The sequence below is a fragment of the Oncorhynchus mykiss genome, chromosome 1, assembly GCF_013265735.2.
Source record: "Oncorhynchus mykiss isolate Arlee chromosome 1, USDA_OmykA_1.1, whole genome shotgun sequence".
In the NCBI taxonomy this organism is placed as follows: domain Eukaryota; kingdom Metazoa; phylum Chordata; class Actinopteri; order Salmoniformes; family Salmonidae; genus Oncorhynchus; species Oncorhynchus mykiss.
This window is the reverse complement of record NC_048565.1, coordinates 55,279,148-55,297,951: the sequence shown is the minus strand read 5'-3', so window position 1 is coordinate 55,297,951 and position 18,804 is coordinate 55,279,148. Positions and strand designations below refer to the sequence as shown.

Here is an 18,804-nt window from a genome sequence, read left to right as displayed (position 1 = left end):
ACAGCTCGAGCTCAGTGAGGTTGGATGGAGAGCATTTGTGAACAGCAGTTTTCAGTTCTTTCCACAGATTCTCTATTGGATTCAGGTCTGGACTTTGACTTGGCCATTCTAACACCTGGATATGTTTATTTTTGAACCATTCCATTGTAGATTTTGCTTTTGGTTTTGGATCATTGTCTTGTTGGAAGACAAATCTCCGTCCCAGTCTCAGGTCTTTTGCAGACTCCATCAGGTTTTCTTCCAGAATGGTCCTGTATTTGGCTCCATCCATCTTCCCATCAATTTTAACCATCTTCCCTGTCCCTGCTGAAGAAAAGCAGGCCCAAACCATGATGCTGCCACCACCATGTTTGACAGTGGGGATGGTGTGTTCAGCTGTGTTGCTTTTACGCCAAACATAACGTTTTGCATTGTTGCCAAAAAGTTCAATTTTGGTTTCATCTGACCAGAGCACCTTCTTCCACATGTTTGGTGTGTCTCCCAGGTGGCTTGTGGCAAACTTTAACCGACACTTTTTATGGATATCTTTAAGAAATTGCTTTCTTGCCACTCTTCCATAAAGGCCAGATTTGTGCAATATACGACTGATTGTTGTCCTATGGACAGAGTCTCCCACCTCAGCTGTAGATCTCTGCAGTTCATCCAGAGTGATCATGGGCCTCTTGGCTGCATCTCTGATCAGTCTTCTCCTTGTATGAGCTGAAAGTTTAGATAGACAGCCAGGTCTTGGTAGATTTGCAGTGGTCTGATACTCCTTCCATTTCAATATTATCGCTTGCACAGTGCTCCTTGGGATGTTTAAAGCTTTTTTTAAAATATTTTTGTATCCAAATCCGGCTTTAAACTTCTTCACAACAGTATCTCGGACCTGCCTGGTGTGTTCCTTGTTCTTCATGATGCTCTCTGCGCTTTTAACGGACCTCTGAGACTATCACAGTGCAGGTGCATTTATACGGAGACTTGATTACACACAGGTGGATTGTATTTATCATCATTAGTCATTTAGGTCAACATTGGATCATTCAGAGATCCTCACTGAACTTCTGGAGAGAGTTTGCTGCACTGAAAGTAAAGGGGCTGAATAATTTTGCACGCCCAATTTTTCAGTTTTTGATTTGTTAAAAAAGTTTGAAATATCCAATAAATGTCGTTCCACTTCATGATTGTGTCCCACTTGTTGTTGATTCTTCACAAAAAAATACAGTTTTATATCTTTATGTTTGAAGCCTGAAATGTGGCAAAAGGTTGCAAAGTTCAAGGGGGCCGAATACTTTCGCAAGGCACTGTATTAAACACAGAATAGATAGCTTGTATAACAGTCTATGGCTAAAATGCTGCTAGTGGTACCTGGTACTGCAGCGCCACGCAACATGATTGATCCTGTTGGTCCGACCTCAAATACACATATTGAATTGAAACCGCTTGTCAGTGAGGAAGATGTGATCTCTCATCTTTTTTGTTGTGAGTGGCAGGTGCTTGGTGTGTGTGTTAATAGAAAGGTGTGCTGTCATAGCAGAAGGAGCAAAGGAGACGAGACCAAAAAGACAACAGAAAAAAAATACTCTCAGAAATATAAATGCTCCGAAAAAATGTCAATAAATTATTCTTGTGATACAGGCATTTGGAATAGTGTGCTAAAAAATACATTCAAATTAATTAACTGAATTTGCCCTTGACTGAGTCTGCATGATATTTGAGTCTGCTTGTCTTTCACAGGAGCATCCTGCATGTCAGCATCAGTTTCAGTTTGTCAGTGAGTGTGCATGTTAGTAGAATGTGAATATACTTCAGAGTATGTGAGTGTGTGTGTGTGTGTGCGTTTGCCTGCCTGTGTGTGCATGCATGTCTATAGTTTAGTTTAGTTTATTAATTCAGCCATTTTAAAAAACAAGCACACATAAAACTTGAAAAAGCCATACATGCACATGAATAAAATCATCGAGGATAACACACAATAACGTCTGGGACTTATTTCCATTGTGGTCCTCTTGAGACAAGATGGCTAGACAAGATCGAACACAGTTAAACAAAGTATGGCAGTGAAATAGTAAAACAAAAACATAAAAGAAGAACATCTATCTCATCATTCCAGTTACATCACAGGGGTTATTCATATGGGCACAGAAGACATCAAACATAGTTTTACTTTATTTTTAAAGCTGCCCGGAGAGGACATTGTTTTAATAGGCAGAGGCAACTCATTCCATTCTGAGGCTCCAGTACACAGAAAGTACCTTTCCCAGCATTACTCCTGAACCTGTATAAGCACACATCAGCAACACCTGATCTGGTGCTCTGATTGTGTGCATCCTTAACACAAGGAAAGTAATCACTTAGATACCTGGGCGCAGGACCATAAATACTCCTGTAAACCAAACCTAGTCTAATCTGGGACACCCTAGCCTCAACAGGCAGCCAGTTTAGTTCCTGAAAGCAGGTCCTGCCTATGTGAGTACGTGGACTCACCTTCAATACTACCCTGATCAGCTTGTTCTGGGCTATCTGGAGCTTCCCCTTCAAATTTAGATAAGCCCCCAAACCAGGATGTACTAGCGTAGTCAAAATGGCATTGAATGAGGGCAGTAGCTAGCACTTTCATGGAGTCCTTATCAAGCAGCTTGGACTTTCTAGCCAAAAAACTTAGTGGCATTACCCTTCCGTAGCACTTTATTGGCCATACTCACACCTCCCAAGATTCCACCAAGGATATATCCCAGGTAGCTAACAGAGGTTTTAGTAGTCAGCACCTCACTCCCTAATTCCACACTGATTTCAGAGGACCTACTCAAATTAGGTCTGGATCCCAGAATAATTGCCTCAGTTTTCCCTAAGAGCTTATTATCTCCAAGCCATTTGCTAATGCTAGTAAGCTCTGTGCTAAGAATGCTCTCCAACATAGTTTTACTTTTGTGAGACACCAGAACTGTAGAGTCATCCGCATAAAGAAAAAGATGGCTAGAACAAGCATCTTTCATATTGTTAATATACAATAAAAACAGCAGAGGCCCATGCCCATGCCCTGCGGTACGCCATAACTCATTGGTTTTGCCTGAGACAGTGAACCATTAACCTCTACTATTTGCATTAACCTCTACTGAAAATCATACGTTAGACTTTGTTAACATATTCATACATTTGCTCATGTACAACTCTCTCCAGGATCTTTGATACTATACAGAGGATAGATACAGGCCCAGGGTCAGACTTCTTATACAGAGGTATAACAGAGGTATAACTTTAGCTCGTTTGATGTCCCTGGGAAAAATGGCTTGTTCAAGAGAGAGATTAACGATATGTGTAATACAAGGGTCAATTTGCACAGCATGATCTATTAGAAACCTTGCAGGAATATTAACGAGGCCTGTGGATTTGGAGCATTCAAGCTCTGCCAGCATACTGACTATTTTGGCTGTTGCTACCTTTGCAAAAGAAAAAGAGTTCGGCTGAACCCCTAACTCTACATAATACTTCTTGACTTGGTTGCTTCCATACAAACCAGAACTGGTGGGCAGCTTGCTAACCAGCTTGCTGGCAACATATACCATCTCCCCCCTGATGTTCAGTCCAATACTGTTGAGTTTGTTTTTGGTAGTATTACTACAGCCTAGTTCCTTAAATGATTTCCAAAACTTTTTAGGGTCATTATTGTTCTCAATAATTTTCTCAGCAAAGTAACCCTTCTTAGCTTCATCCATCCTGCTCTGTGCTTCATTTCTGTGACGTTTATATAGCTCTTGAGAGTTCTTACATTTTTTAACGGCCTTATTCCTTACTTGGATAGATTCTAGAATCTCATGATTAAACCAAGGGCTAGATCTCTGCTTTACCCTGACCCGTCCAATGGGAGCCATCACATTCACCATATCAAGGAATCTACATTTAAAGACTTCTCAGGTACTGTCTACCCCTACACTATCCAGCACAGGTGACCAGTCAATTTTACCCACTTCCTCCCTAAACTTTTCAACACAGTATTTTTTGACTCCTCTGATTCTAACGGTTTTGTGACACTTAAATATATCTTTAAAAATCCTCCAAGTGCAAAATGTAATAAAAGGATCACTGATTACATATACTATTACTCCACTCCACACCAATATTAAGTCAATCCTACTTTGCACTGTTTCACATATCCTGGTGGGATCCTTTATCATTTGGGTCAGAGCAAGTGATCTACAAAAGTGCATAAATACATGTGGGTTCGGCTATTCTTTTTGGCAGACATCAGTATGGAAATCCCCTAACAAAATGATTTCCTTCAACAGGGAATCATTACAGTGTGTCAATGGTGTGTGTGTGTGTGTCTGTGTGAGCATTCATCCTTCTCTAAGTGGCACAGTCAGGGTGCTGTCAGCCCAGTGTTAGGGAGCAGCCTGATCACAGGGAGAGTGTGTATTAGTATGAATCTGTGTATGTACAGTATGTATGTGTGTGTGTGTGTGTGTGAGCAGCTTGATCAAAGAGAGAGCAGAGCTTTTGAAGTCTCACAGGGACTGACAGCTCCGAACCCCATGGGAACCAGTTCCCTCCCCTCCCTCCACCCCTTCATTGCTCTTTACCCCACACTACCCTCCCTTTCCTCTCTAACCATCCACTGTTTCCTTTCCACTCCCTCTTGCTTTATCCATACTTTCTCTCAGCATCTTCTCCTGCCATCTTTCTCCACTTGGATTCTCTGATGCTCTGATGGAAGCATGGAGAAGCATACAGACACAGTGTTGCTCTCTCTCTCTCTCTCTCTCTCTCTCTCTCTCTCTCTACCTCACTCTTTCCTGCGACTGTAAGGACAGAAGACACTTTGGAACCTATCTATCATCTAACACACCAGGTAGCGTGTCATGATGGGTTGCCGTTTCTCATCTGCCAGACAGCTAACTGACATCCAATCTGACTCTACAGCAGAGAGGGCCCTGACACTGACCTTCATCCTACACTATGATTAGTGTGTGTGTGTGTGTGTGTGTGTGTGTGTGTGTGTGTGTGTGTGTGTGTGTGTGTGTGTGTGTGTGTGTGTGTGTGTGTGTGTGTGTGTGTGTGTGTGTGTGTGTGTGTGTGTGTGTGTGTGTGTGTGTGTGTGTGTGTGTGTGTGTGTGTGTGTGTGGGCCTGTGCCTGTGGGTGCGAAGGAGAGGAAGTGGAAGTGTGCCTGCGTGTGTCACCCCTGAATTTGAATCAGTTATTTATTTTTTAATCTAGGTGTGTGTGGAGTGGCTGTTAAGAGGTGCACTTTGTCACAGTGTGTGTGTGTTTGGCTAATCTTCTCTCTCAGGCACCAACACGCCCCACAAATACCTCCTGACATGCAAATTAAGGAGAATATAAACAGAGCGCTCCAAATGAGACATCCATCAATGACTGAAGGTTCCATCCGACTCAGCATCGCTGCAGGAACACCAATCACCCACACTGTCACTGGGAATGATGGAATGCTGCTTACCCTGCCATCCCATCCTCTTTTCTCCTGGCAACACTCTTCTTTCTCCTCCTCCCTCTAATCTTTCACAAATTCTGTCTCTCCTAACTCTTTCCTCTGCCTGTCTCACTAATTCCCTCTAGCTGTCTGGTTTTCATCAGTCACTTTCTTGTTATACCCTCATGCTCATCTTTTAACCATTTTCTGCAATTTCACATCTCTCTCTCTCTCTCTCTCTCGCTCTCTCTCTATCTCTCAAGCATTATGTCCTGTCAGTCTCTGTGACATTTGCAAAGCCGTTTATTGATAACAACAAAATCTCATGATTTTACCAATTTGACTTCCCCGGCGTCCTCAGGACATGGACAAAGTCATTCTTGAGCAATCTGCCTGCTTAATCAGCAGTTGACTGCAGAGAGTCTTACAGAATCCTTTCCCTCCCTGCCTACCTGGGTTTCAAATGCATTACACAAGATGTGACATTACAGAGGCTTTCTTTGTTTCATTGAATGATGATGCATCTGAGAAACATTTTGCATTCATTAGTGGTGCAGCTACAAACCAGTCTAACTGTGACAAATCAGTCTAACTCTAACTTTGAGTCAATATACACGTTGTGGGGTCCTATATATCATGTAATCACGTCTGTTTAATTCTCTCTGTGTGTGTGTGTGTGTGTGTGTGTGTGTGTGTGTGAATTGTACATAAATTACAATTCACACAAGCACGCATGCACACAAACACATTAAGGACGATGCCAATTTTAAAGGGCAAATATAAACTGTGTGAGTTCCCTTTTAGAAGCCAAAACCCTTGGAATGGAAAGAAAGGGCTTTTTAATGGAAGTCAAAAGAAGGGACATTCTTGAAATGATCAGGCAGCTCACTCAGTTTAAATCTCATGCTGTTTTTCTGGCAAGAAGGTGTGTAAAAGAAAGACATCCGTTGTAAAAGTGGACGAGCAAAGGAACACACATGAGCACACAGACAATGATTTAATGTATAAAACTACAAAATACAAATGTATCTAACAAGATATTGTCATGTTGTAAAAAAGTAAATAAATAATCATTTTATACTGCATTGTGTCTACTATCCATGTTGTCTCTCTTTGCAGTATGGCACAAACTATGGGTCCTGTGAATACACTACACTTAAACATCAATAAAGACTACAGTCAATTGACACTATGTTACCTCTCTCAATGGTGCCTGGCTGCCTAACATGACATTGTTTTCTGTTCCAACATGTTGCCATGTAGATAACCATAGAGCAGAGGTAGCGTAGCATGCTAATTACTACACCATAAAGTGCTGTGGTCAGCCAGCCACCCATGGGCTAGCGCAAGAGCCTGGACCTCAGCTCAGCTCTACATACAGTAGGAGTTAAAGGCACTACATTGGATATTTACAGGCATTTTTATACATTTTTATGAGTTATAATTTACATTTCTCCAGCCGAATCTCCCAGTTTAAATGACAGGGCTGCTGTTTGGGTGAAATATAAATCCCAGATTGTAGTTTTAAGCACTAAGCTAACCCCATGTCACACACACACAAGGCTCAAACCAGAGGCCATATAACCATGGTATTGGCATACTGCAGTCTGCCCTAACTGGTACCTCTGTCACTCAAACACATGCACACACACACACACACATGCACACACACACACACACACACACACACACACACACACACACACACACACACACACACACAAATAATTAAACAGAAGTGATTCAATTCTATATAGGATCCCAGAGTGTGTATAATGACTCGGAAAGCAATGTCACAGTTAGATACACACTACAGTCCCGCCCAAACTGGCACCTCTGCCTCCCCGTCACACTCTTGCTAATCTGACAATGAGTGGGTGTTGAGTTCTTACATCCCAGTAAAGGTTCAGGCTCAAAAGCGAATGTAGTGTGGCCGTGGTGTATTGTTTTTCAGAGGGAGTGATATAAATAGGAATGGCAGCATTTCTGTGTTTGTGTGTATGTGTCTACCTGTGTTTCTTTGTGTATTTGGTTCAGTACATGGATGTATGATCTCTGTGATTACTTGTAGTAGTTCTGAGTGAACTCTTATGACATTTTATGGAATTGTCCTCTCAGGAATGCTGTCTTCTCTCTATTGCACCCAGCCCATCCCCCTCAGGTCATCACACACAGATGGACGTTGGCTGGTTCGATCCGATTGGATCCGATTTAGTTATTACAGTATTACCTTTGGCTTGGTCTGTGGATTGGTCAAAAATTGATTTTGAATAGAAACAAGTCAGATCTGCAATAAATGGTATGAAGGTCTGTTTGTTCTCTCTCTTCTCCTCTATCTGGCCCATGGAATAATGCTGCGTGAATTGTTTCTCCTGTGAGCTTCCTTTGTAGGTCTGTTATGTTCATGCTTTGCTTTGTAACTCAATGATCTTCATGCCTAGAATAATGCTTTGTAATGCTGGCCTCTCTCATCTTTTTAAGTGGGAGAACTTGCACAATTGGTGGCTGACTAAATACTTTTTTTGCCCCACTGTATTTGTTTCAGGGGAGATCTATGCACATCAAGTAATTTGTCAGTTACGCTACGTTGTCACAATTACATGGCTACTGTTTAATAGAGGGGAATCCCAGTTTTTCAACAGTGCAGATTTATTTAGTGGGAAGAAGGCGACATCGACCTTGATTCTTGATTCTCACTGGCACACATGCAGCACACACAGACACGCACTGAAGGGTCATTCTGATGATGGCTGATAGGTCGATTTTTCATTGATTGATTGGCTAATATTTAAGTGTTCCTTCATGAAATACATTACAAAAATGATGAAATAAATGTATTTTCATGACCTTACAGACCCTAATTTTATAACCTTCAACAGCGCATCATGCGCATACAAGCTGGCCCATTTTCAATCTGCACAATCGCGAACTGACAGCCTACTATCACGCACAGATTCACAGTCAAATAAACTTGAACAAAGCCAAATCAGAAAATGAATTCCCAATAGCCATTGCTATTCAATGCAGATCCCGCCTTCATTCTGCTTTGATCAACCTTCTTTGCCTTGGTGTTTGAATCTGGGCCGGTGATAGGCTACTTTGTTTTATAGAGAAGCCGGAATACAATTGCCAAAAAATTTGATCAACTCTGGCCCCAGCAGAGCTCTTCAGCTGAAACTAGAGTGGATGACTGAGTAGTCTAGTGACTACCACTCTTGAATTTTTCCGGTTGAGGATGAGACTGGCAGAATGGGCAGCTACCCATCAGTCTGCCAGTTTGTCCACACATTCTTCAAATGAATGAGTCACAGCTCAATTAGTCTCTGTGAAGCAAAGGTGACTTAATGTTGGAGGCCCAAAGCTTGGATGCCTTCCCCAAAATCAGGGTTGCAAATTGTAAAGAACTCCAGTGGCAGAGTAAAAGATAGAGTGGACAGTTTGGGCACAGTTCTGGGACTGGAGCCCTGCTCTCTGTGTGGGTCCATTATGGCCACAGGAGACCTCCATCCTGGCACACTGGGCTTCCCATCCGCTGATATCTCAATTTAGGCACCTTCTCAGTTCAACTCATAGACTATATTATCATTACTGCGTTACATTTCTTACAACTGAGTTTCTCTGTTAGACCAAATTGATTAACTATGTACATGGGATTCCTGTGAATTCAGTCCTATAAATCAGTTAGGCTGCAAAACAGGCTTTAGATGGTCAGAATTGGAGTCCTATCATTTCAGCCTCAAGCGCCAGCAGGCACAAAGACGATGAATTAGTAAGTAAGCAAGAATTCAGTCCCTGACCTTTTCTAAAAAAATGTCAAACCCATGCCCAGTAAACACCAATGGTAGCTATACAGCTATTACATCACAGATTCCAGCCATTAAATTTTTTCACTGAACTTCATGCCCATGGCTAATGCTGATGGTAGAGATAAAGCTATGACATTACAGGCATGTTTTCACAGAACTTCCCATAATCCAATCTTTGGAATATCCCAAAAGTAGTTCCTAAGAAAAACTGCATGACCTTTTGTATACATGTGACTGCTTGTCCTGTACACCAGCTGAATGGTGTACAGGACAAATTGTCCTGATTAATTGTCATACTATAGTCAGTCAGTATGATCTCTTTCTCTATTTTCCATTGTTCCAACTTCATCTGTGGTTTAGAATGTACTTCCCACATAATTTAACAGAACATATAGTACCTCTGGTATTTCCCCCTCTATGGACAGATCTCCTTTCCCTTCATTCTACAATCAAACAGCAAGAGTGTATCAACCCCAACCCCAGGCCACATCAACCCTAGACTCAACCCCAGTCTCATCCATCATAGCATGTCTGACGCCCTGTGTGTGTTCTTTGGGTTGTGAGCCGTCTGACTGAGTCTGGACTGGGATCAGAGGCCTGTGGAGGAGGGACTGGGAGAACCTGGGATCTTAATACACTAAAGTGGTTTCCTTTCATTCATTTTTGCACTGTTCTGTAACCATGGGGGGGGGGGGGGGGGGGGTGATTTGCCAGTAACTTCTGATCAAGAAAAGGAAATCATATAATAGTCCACTATGGAATTTTCGACTGATTGTTCATCTTTTAGGTCTAAGCTTCATAGTAGATGTCATTCGTTGGTTATCATATTGTTACTGAGGATGTCCAGAACTGATAGGTTGACTCACCGAAGCCGAAGGCAGCAGGAGCAGGGATAGGAGCAGACTGGACAGGAGTGGACGTGTAGAGACCGGTCACCAGCAGACCATCAAAATACACACTGGTGGAGACAGTCACTGTGGAGAGACCGAAACAAGAGTGTGAAGTAAGAGAAGCACTGCAGTTATCTGGTCATCTTTCTTCAAACACTCACACACATTGGAATAAACACACAAAGAAACAAGCAACAGGCAAAGTAGTAAATTCATAACAACGTGTTGGAATAGAGAACACTAGTAATGTCTTTTTTTTGTAGGAAGTAACTTGTTGGCCAAGCCTATGGTGAAAATAGATGCCAAAAATAAGGTATGTGGTAAAAATAAGCTTGTTCTATGAAATAATCTTCATCAGCTAAAAATGTACATTTTGTGAAATTTGAAGCATTTACAGTATGCAGTAAAAACAAGTACATAATACAGATAAAGGCTTCATAATTCATAAAGATCATGTTAACTGACTGATATTATCATAGAACACAACATAAAGGTCATGTTAACTGACTGATATTATCATAGAACAAAACATAAAGGTCATGTTAACTGACTGATATTATCATAGAACACAACATAAAGCTCACGTTAACTGACTGATATTATCATAGAACACAACATAAAAACTTCATAATTCATAAAGGTCATGTTAACTGACTGATATTATCTCACAGAAACAAACATTTCAGATCTCCTAAGCCTGTTAACCTCAGACAATATTTTTTTGCGTTTATCCCATATTCCCATTCTTTCCCTATTACTTTTCCCCATAGAAAGGGCTGAAGGAACCAGAGGTTACTCATTTCTGGTTTTAAGGACTACATTCTGGCGAGCACTATCGCAAGCAAGATAATATGAAGATAATATGAAACACTCAAACCTGAGGTATGGCTCTAATTGCATTACCTCCCTGCAAAGTATCTTAATCACCAATGACTGTATATGCTAATTACTTACAAGATCAAGGATCAACATCAACATCAACACTAAGTCCTAGTCCTGTAATTATTATGATAGAAATCCTACAAACACAGGCCCACCTCTCCAGTAACATACAGCAGACTACATACTGATGCTAGATAATTAGCCAGTGTGATGTGTATCTATCTGGCAGAGAACATGCCCACCACCACCTTTAACACTCTCCCTGCTGCTAACGAGCCTAACGAGCACAGAGCACAGGTGTTCACGAGGGTCTGGCAATTAGAGAGGGGGAGGGGTAGAGGGTAAAGGGTGTAAGGTGAGAAGGAGTACCCTAAGGGAGGCAGGGGGTTGTATAAATAACAATATTTGTATGGGAGAGAGGGAAGGGAGAGGGAGACACGGAAAAGCCGGAAGAGAGGTGGGGGCACAGAGGTGAGTGCAGGTGCTGGGATGTTCCGGAGGTGGGGGTTGCACCCAGTTACAGATGCCAACTATGACAAATGTTACTCCACTCAAGAAATAAGACTACGGCAGCATAGGGAGAATGGCTTTCTGGTCTCTGTGGAGGTCTGAGTCACATACTAGGAGTGTTTTGTTATCTGGTCTAACCACCCACTCTTCCACAGCGTGATCTACCACAGTATACCTGCTGGGGAAATCAAAGATCCTTATTGATGAGTCAACGAAAGGACTTTGATGATGGTGTTACTCAGGGACTAGGCAATCTATGCCAGGTAGCCACAGTGTAGTCCCGAGGAGCAGAAAGTCGATCAACAGTGTATCCAGCAGGTTAACTAGCTATTGGTTTTCTGTATAAATCTAATTCTGATTGACAGGACCACAGTACCACAAGACTACATTACTGGAGTTACTGTAAAACCTCACTAGCCACAGCAGGACTATATCGATTAATTTAAAACACCACAGGACAACTTCACTGCAAGAAAATATCTTTGGACTACATGACTATTGAGTGACAGGACCACAGGACCACACAACTACACGATTACATCACTAGTGTAAAACATCACTGGACTAGACGACTATTGACTGACTGGACCACAGCACTACATCATTGACATAAAAACACCACAGGACTACATAGCTACATCACTGGGGTAAAAACAACTAGCATCACTGACTTTGTGGCTCATGGCTTGGCCTGGTGCCAACCAGACAGATCCTATGGCAACGAGGGGAAAACGAAGGCACTAAAGGAATACAGTACACTCCCAAAATGAATATGTGCCTGGCTGGGTTCTGTATGTTAAAGAAGAAAGAGAGAGGAACCAAAGCTGACCCGGGATTCCACCTCAGTTTGTTATGGAACTGGGTGAAGGATGAGAGACTGAGACTCGTAGTGTAATACCATCTGGGTCTGTTTAGGTGTGGGGAATTTGGGGAAGCAAACTTCTGTGGCCTCATGTCTGTCTGTATGTCTATCTGTCTCTGTCTGTCTCGGTCTACGGACGCTAGTGGTTCCTGTGGTGGACTTCATGACCCTAGTTGAAAGGTAGTCCTTTATACTGACAAAAATATAAATTTTTAACATGGGCCAATTTCAACGAGTTATAGTTCATATAAGGAAAACAGTCAATTGAAATACATGAATTAGGCCCTGATCTATAGATTTCACATGACTGGGCAAGGGGCGCAGCCATGGGGCCTGGGAGGGCATAGGCCCACCCACTGGAGAGCCAGGCACAGCCAATCAGAAGGAGTGTTTCTCCGCAAAAGGGCTTTATTGCAAACAGAAATAATCCTTAGTTTCATCAGCTGTCTGTGTGGCTGGTCTCAGACGAACCTACAGGTGAAGAGCCAGATGTGGAGGTCCTGGGCTGGCGTGGTTAGACGTGGTTTGCAGTTGTGAGGCCGGTTGGACGTATTGGCAAATTCTCTAAAATGATAATGGGGATGGCTTACGGTAGAGAAATAAATATTCAATTCTCTGACAACAGCTCTAATGGACATTCCTGCAGTCAGCATGCCAATTGCACGCTCCCTCAAAACTTGAGACATCTGTGGCATTGTGTTGTGTGACAAAACTGCACATTTTAGAGTGGCCTTTAATTGTCACCAGCACAAGGTGCACCTGTGAAATGATCATTGTGTTTAAAAAGCTTCTTAATATGCCACACCTGTCAGGTGGATGGATTATCTTGGTAAAGGAGAATTGTTCACTAACAGGGATGTAAACACATTTCTTCACAACATTTTTGAGAAATAATATTTTTGTGCATATCGAATATTTCTGGGATCTTTAATTTAATCTATTGAAAGATGGGACCAACACCTTCATTGTTTTTGTTTAGTATATTTACATTTTTTATTAATCAGTCACCCATTCAAGCAGGGCCCACCAGTTACCCACATGGGTCCCTGCTTGTCAAACATCTCATTCCTTCCTCTTGGGCCACCCACAGGCCATGGACTAGGGGCTTCAGCCCCTGCATTAATCAGGCACTACTCCTCCCTGTCTGTCCCCTCATCTCTTTCCTCACTCTCTCTCCTCCCTGTTGGAAATCCCACTCATTGCTCCATGTCCTTTCCAACCACTCCGCTAAAAACCGCCCCACGCTCACAGAAAGAAAAACAAGCTCTTCAAATTCCCTCCATTCATTAAAATCACAATTTAACCAAAACCCATCTATTTTTTGTGACTACCTGAAACCTACAATTTGGTTTTGAAGTATTGAAACCAAACCATTTGATTTGAAAGAAAAGTAAACATGAAAGGGTGAATGTAAGGAGTGCACACCATTTCAGATAGGCTATATGTCATATTAAACAGCATATAAACACTCTAAATAGGTCAGGAGCCAGAGAGGGAGCCTACGAAGGAAAGACAATTAATTATTTAGAATACATTATTTCAATTATTTCAAGGCTATAGCCTACAAAGAAATATATGTTGAAGCAATTGTGAGTGTGACACAATAGGCTGGTAGGGACATAAAACACTCAGCTTTTAAACACCATTTCATTGTATTAAATCACTATAGTCTATACATTGCGCATACTTGGACGTAAATACAAATTAATCAAAAAATGCCTTATTAGGCTCAGTCTACAGTGCCTTTGAATTAATTTTTAGAAACAGGAGTTTGGCCTGTGTCTGTGGCTTCAGGGTCATGCAATGGTGCTTGGAGAGCAGGCCAGCAGCAGAGAATATCCTCTCCGCACTTGCAGAGCCACTGGGGATGCTACACACCCACTTTCTCTCCTCCCTGTCTCTCCTCCCACTCTCTCCACCCACTCTCTCCTCTCTCTCCTTCCACTCTCTCCTCTCTCTCCTCCCTGTCTCTCCTCCCTGTCTTTCCTGCCTGTCGCTTCTCCCTCTTTCTCATTGTCTCTCTCACCCATTGTCTCTCTCACCCATGACTGTCCTCCCTCTCCTTCTTCCCTCCTTCTCCTCCCTCTCTCTCATCCCTCTCTCTTCTCTCTTTCTCTTCTCCATCTCTTTCCTCCATGTCTGTCATCTCTCTCTCTCTCCTCCCCCCCTCTCTCTCTCTCCACTCCCTCTCTCTCTCTCTCTCTCCTCCCCCTCTCTCCACACCCTCTCTCATCTCTCATCCCTGTCTCTCCTCCCTTCTCTCTCCTCCCTGTCTCTCCTCCCACTCTCTCCTCCCCCTCTCTCCTCTCGCTCCTCCCCGTCTCTCCTCCCTCTTTCTCATCTGTCTCACACATCCATGTCTCTCCTCCCTCTCCTTCTTCCTTCCTTCTCCTCCCTCTCTCTTCTCCCTCTCTTTCCTCCCTCTCTTTCCTCCATGTCTGTCATCCCTCTCTCCCCACCCTCTCTCTCTCTCCTCCCTCTCTCTCCTCCCTCTTTCCCCTCCCTCTCTCTCCTTCCTCTCTCTTCCCTGTCTTTTCTCCCTCTCGCTCCTTCCTGTCTCACTCCTCATCTCTCCCCTTGTCTCTCTCCCAATCTTCCCACTCCAGCCTTTGTTAATCTTTCTCCACACTCCAGTCAAATTGGACATGCTCTGCTCCTCTCTGGATACTCGTCTCTCTCCTCCCTGTCTCTTCTTCCCGTCTCTCCTCCCTGTCTCTTCCCCCTCTCTCCTCCCTCTCTCATCCCACTCTCTCATCCCTCTCTCTCCTCCCTGTCTCGATAACCGCTGTAAGTATTATTGGGTAAGTCTCTAAGAGGTTTCAACACCTGGATCATACAATATTTGCTCATTATTATTTTTTTAATTCTTCAAGCTCTGTCAAGTTGGTTGTTGATCATTGCTAGACAGCCATTTTCAAGTTTTGCCATGGATTTTCAACCGATTTAAGTTAAAACATAACGCTTTGTGTCCAGGACAAAAAGTTTAATTCTTTGCCACATTTTTTGCAATATCACCTAAGTGCGTGATTGCAAAGAGGAGGCACATTTTGGAATAAATGTAAGAAATAAATAAGGAGAAATTATCTGATCAAATACGATTTTTTAATAGTAGAATTGGTATGTATAAAAAAAAAGAAACAAAACCCCAAACCCAACATGTCTCCGTCCAGCTCTCTCCTGGCTTTTAGACAAAAACAGCTTTTAGTACTAAACATCCTCCACTGTCCTGCATACCGTTGGATATATATTGAATACTTTTCGTATGCTGGCAAATGACTGGATGTAAGTTTAAAGTGACGCATATCCCCAACTCTACTCACATCTACTCATATGGATCTGTTTTAACACATGTCACTATATACTGTAATCATGACACAATATGTGACCTATATACTGTGATCATAACACAATATGTGACCTATATACTGTAATCATAACACAATATGTGACCTATATACTGTAATCATACCAACCCCTGTCCATATATACTATAATCATACCAACACCTGTCCCAATATACTGTAATAATACCACCACCACCTACTCTATAAACTGTAATCATACAACATACTTTCCCTATATACTGAAGTCATACCAACACCTGTCCCTGTATACTGTTTGTAATCATAAATCTACCTGTCCCAATATACTGTAATAATACCACCACCACCTACTCTATAAACTGTAATCATACAACATACTTTCCCTATATACTGAAGTCATACCAACACCTGTCCCTGTATACTGTTTGTAATCATAAATCTAAATTATGTAATCATAAATCTATATACTGTAATAATACCATGAACTGTCCCTATATACTGTAATCATACCTCTACCTATCCCTATATACTGTAATAATACCACCACCACCTATCCCTATGAACTGTAATCATACAACATACTTTCTCTATATACTGTAATCATACCAACACCTGTCCCTATATACTGTAATAATACCATGAACTGTCCATATATACTGTAATCATACCTCTACCTATCCCTATATACTGTAATAATACCACCACCACCTATCCCTATGAACTGTAATCATACAACATACTTTCTCTATATACTGTAATCATACCAACACCTGTCCCTATAAACTGTAATAATACCATAACCACCTATCCCTATGAACTGTAATTATACAACATACTGTCCCTATAAACTGTAATCATACAACATACTTTCCCTATATACTGTAATCATATCAACACCGGTCCATATATACTGTAATCATACCAACACCCGTCCCTGTATACTGTAATAATACCACTAACTGTCCCTAAAATACTGTAATAATACCACTAACTGTCCCTATATACTGTAATAATACCATTAACTGTCCCTATATACTGTAATCATAACACTACCTGTCCCTATATACTGTAATCATACCTTAACCTTACAATCATACATTGTAATCATACAAACACCACCTATTCATATATACTGTAATCATAATATTACCAGTCCCTATATACTGTAACACAACACTACCTGTCCATATATACTGTAATCATACCAGAACCTGTCCATATACACTGTAATTCTACCACAACCTGTCAATATATACTGTAATTGTACCACCACCTGGGTCTATTTACTGTAATCATACCACCACCTTTTACTGTAATCACAATACTACCTGTCCATATATACTGTAATCATAACACTACCCGTCCATATACTGTAATCATACCAACACCTGTCCCTATTTGCTGTACTTATACACCCATCTGTAATATTATGTAATCATACCACCACCTGTCTATAAATACTGTAATAAAACCAACACCATTCCCTATATACTGTAATCATACCTTTACCTGTCCCTATACATTGTAATCATACCACCACCACCTATCCCTATATACTGTAATCATAACAATAACTGTCCATATATACTGTAATCATACCACCATCTGTCTATAACTACTGTAATCATACCACACCTGTCCCTATACATTGTAATCATACCACCACCACCTATCCCTATATACTGTAATCATAATATTACCTGTCCCTATATACTGTAATAATACCACTCCTGTCCCTATATACAGTAATCATACCACTCCTGTCCCTATATACTGTAATCATACCAACACCTGTCCACATATACTGTAATTGTACCATCACCTGGGTCTATTTACTGTAATCATAACACCACCTTTTCCTATATACTGTAATCATAACACTACCCATCCATATACTGTAATTATACCATCACCTGTTCATATATACTGTAATTATACCATCACCTGTTCATACATACTGTAATCATACTGTCATCTGAACATATATACTGTATTAAAATCCCTACCAGTCCCTATATACAGTAATCAAACCAACATATGTCCCTATACACTGTAATCATACCAACACCTGTCCCTATAAACTGTAATCATAACACTACCCGTCCCTATATACAGTAATCATACCAACACCTGTCCCTATATACTGTAATAAAACCACTACCCATCCCTATATACAGTAATCATACCAACACCTGTCCCTATAAATTGTAATAACACCACTACCCATCCCTATATACAGCAATCATTCCAACACCTGTCCCTATACACTGTAATCATACCTACACCTGTACATATATACTATAATTATAACAACACCTGTACATACGTACCGTAGTCATACCAATGCCTGTTCTTATATACAGTAATCATACCAACACCTGCCCCTATATACTGTAATAATACCAACACCTGTCCCTATTTACTGTAATAATACCACTACCCGTCCCTATATACTGTAATTATACCAACACCTGTCCCTATATACTGTAATTAATCCAACACCTGTACATACATACTGTAATCATACCAACGCCTGTCCCTATATACAGTAATCATACCAACACCTGTCCCTATACACTGTAATAATACCACTACCCGTCCCTATATACAGTAATCATACCAACACCTGTCCCTATACACTGTAATAACACCACTACTCGTCCCAATGTACAGTAATCATACCACTACCCGTCCCTATGTACAGTAATCATACCAACACCTGTCCCTATACACTGTATTCATACCACTACCCGTCCCTATATACAGTAATCATACCAACACCTGTCCCTATATACTTTAATTAATCCAACACCTGTACATACATACTGTAATCACACCAACGCCTGTCCCTATATACAGTAATCATACCAACACCTGTTCATATATACAGTAATTATACCAACACCTGTTCATACATACTGTAATCATAATGTCACCTGAACATATATACTGTAATAAAATCCCTATCAGTCCCTATGTACAGTAATCATACCAACACATGTCCCTATATACTGTAATCATACCACTACCCGTCCCTAAATACAGTAATCATTCCAACACCTGTTCATATATACTGTAATCATATTGTCACCTGAACATATATACTTTAATAAAACCACTACC

General features: G+C 41.3%; 1 protein-coding gene across 3 annotated transcripts in view; it reads right to left on the bottom strand.

Moving 5' to 3' along the window:
• LOC110532453 (reelin) overlaps positions 1 to 18,804 on the bottom strand; it is a 296,686-nt gene that overhangs the window by 225,273 nt on the left and 52,609 nt on the right. For all 3 annotated transcript variants that reach the window (XM_036980629.1, XM_036980637.1, XM_036980632.1), the window contains exon 2: positions 10,081 to 10,188. In XM_036980629.1, the coding sequence (XP_036836524.1) occupies positions 10,081 to 10,188 (108 nt within the window). The remainder of the gene's footprint in view (positions 1 to 10,080; positions 10,189 to 18,804) is intronic.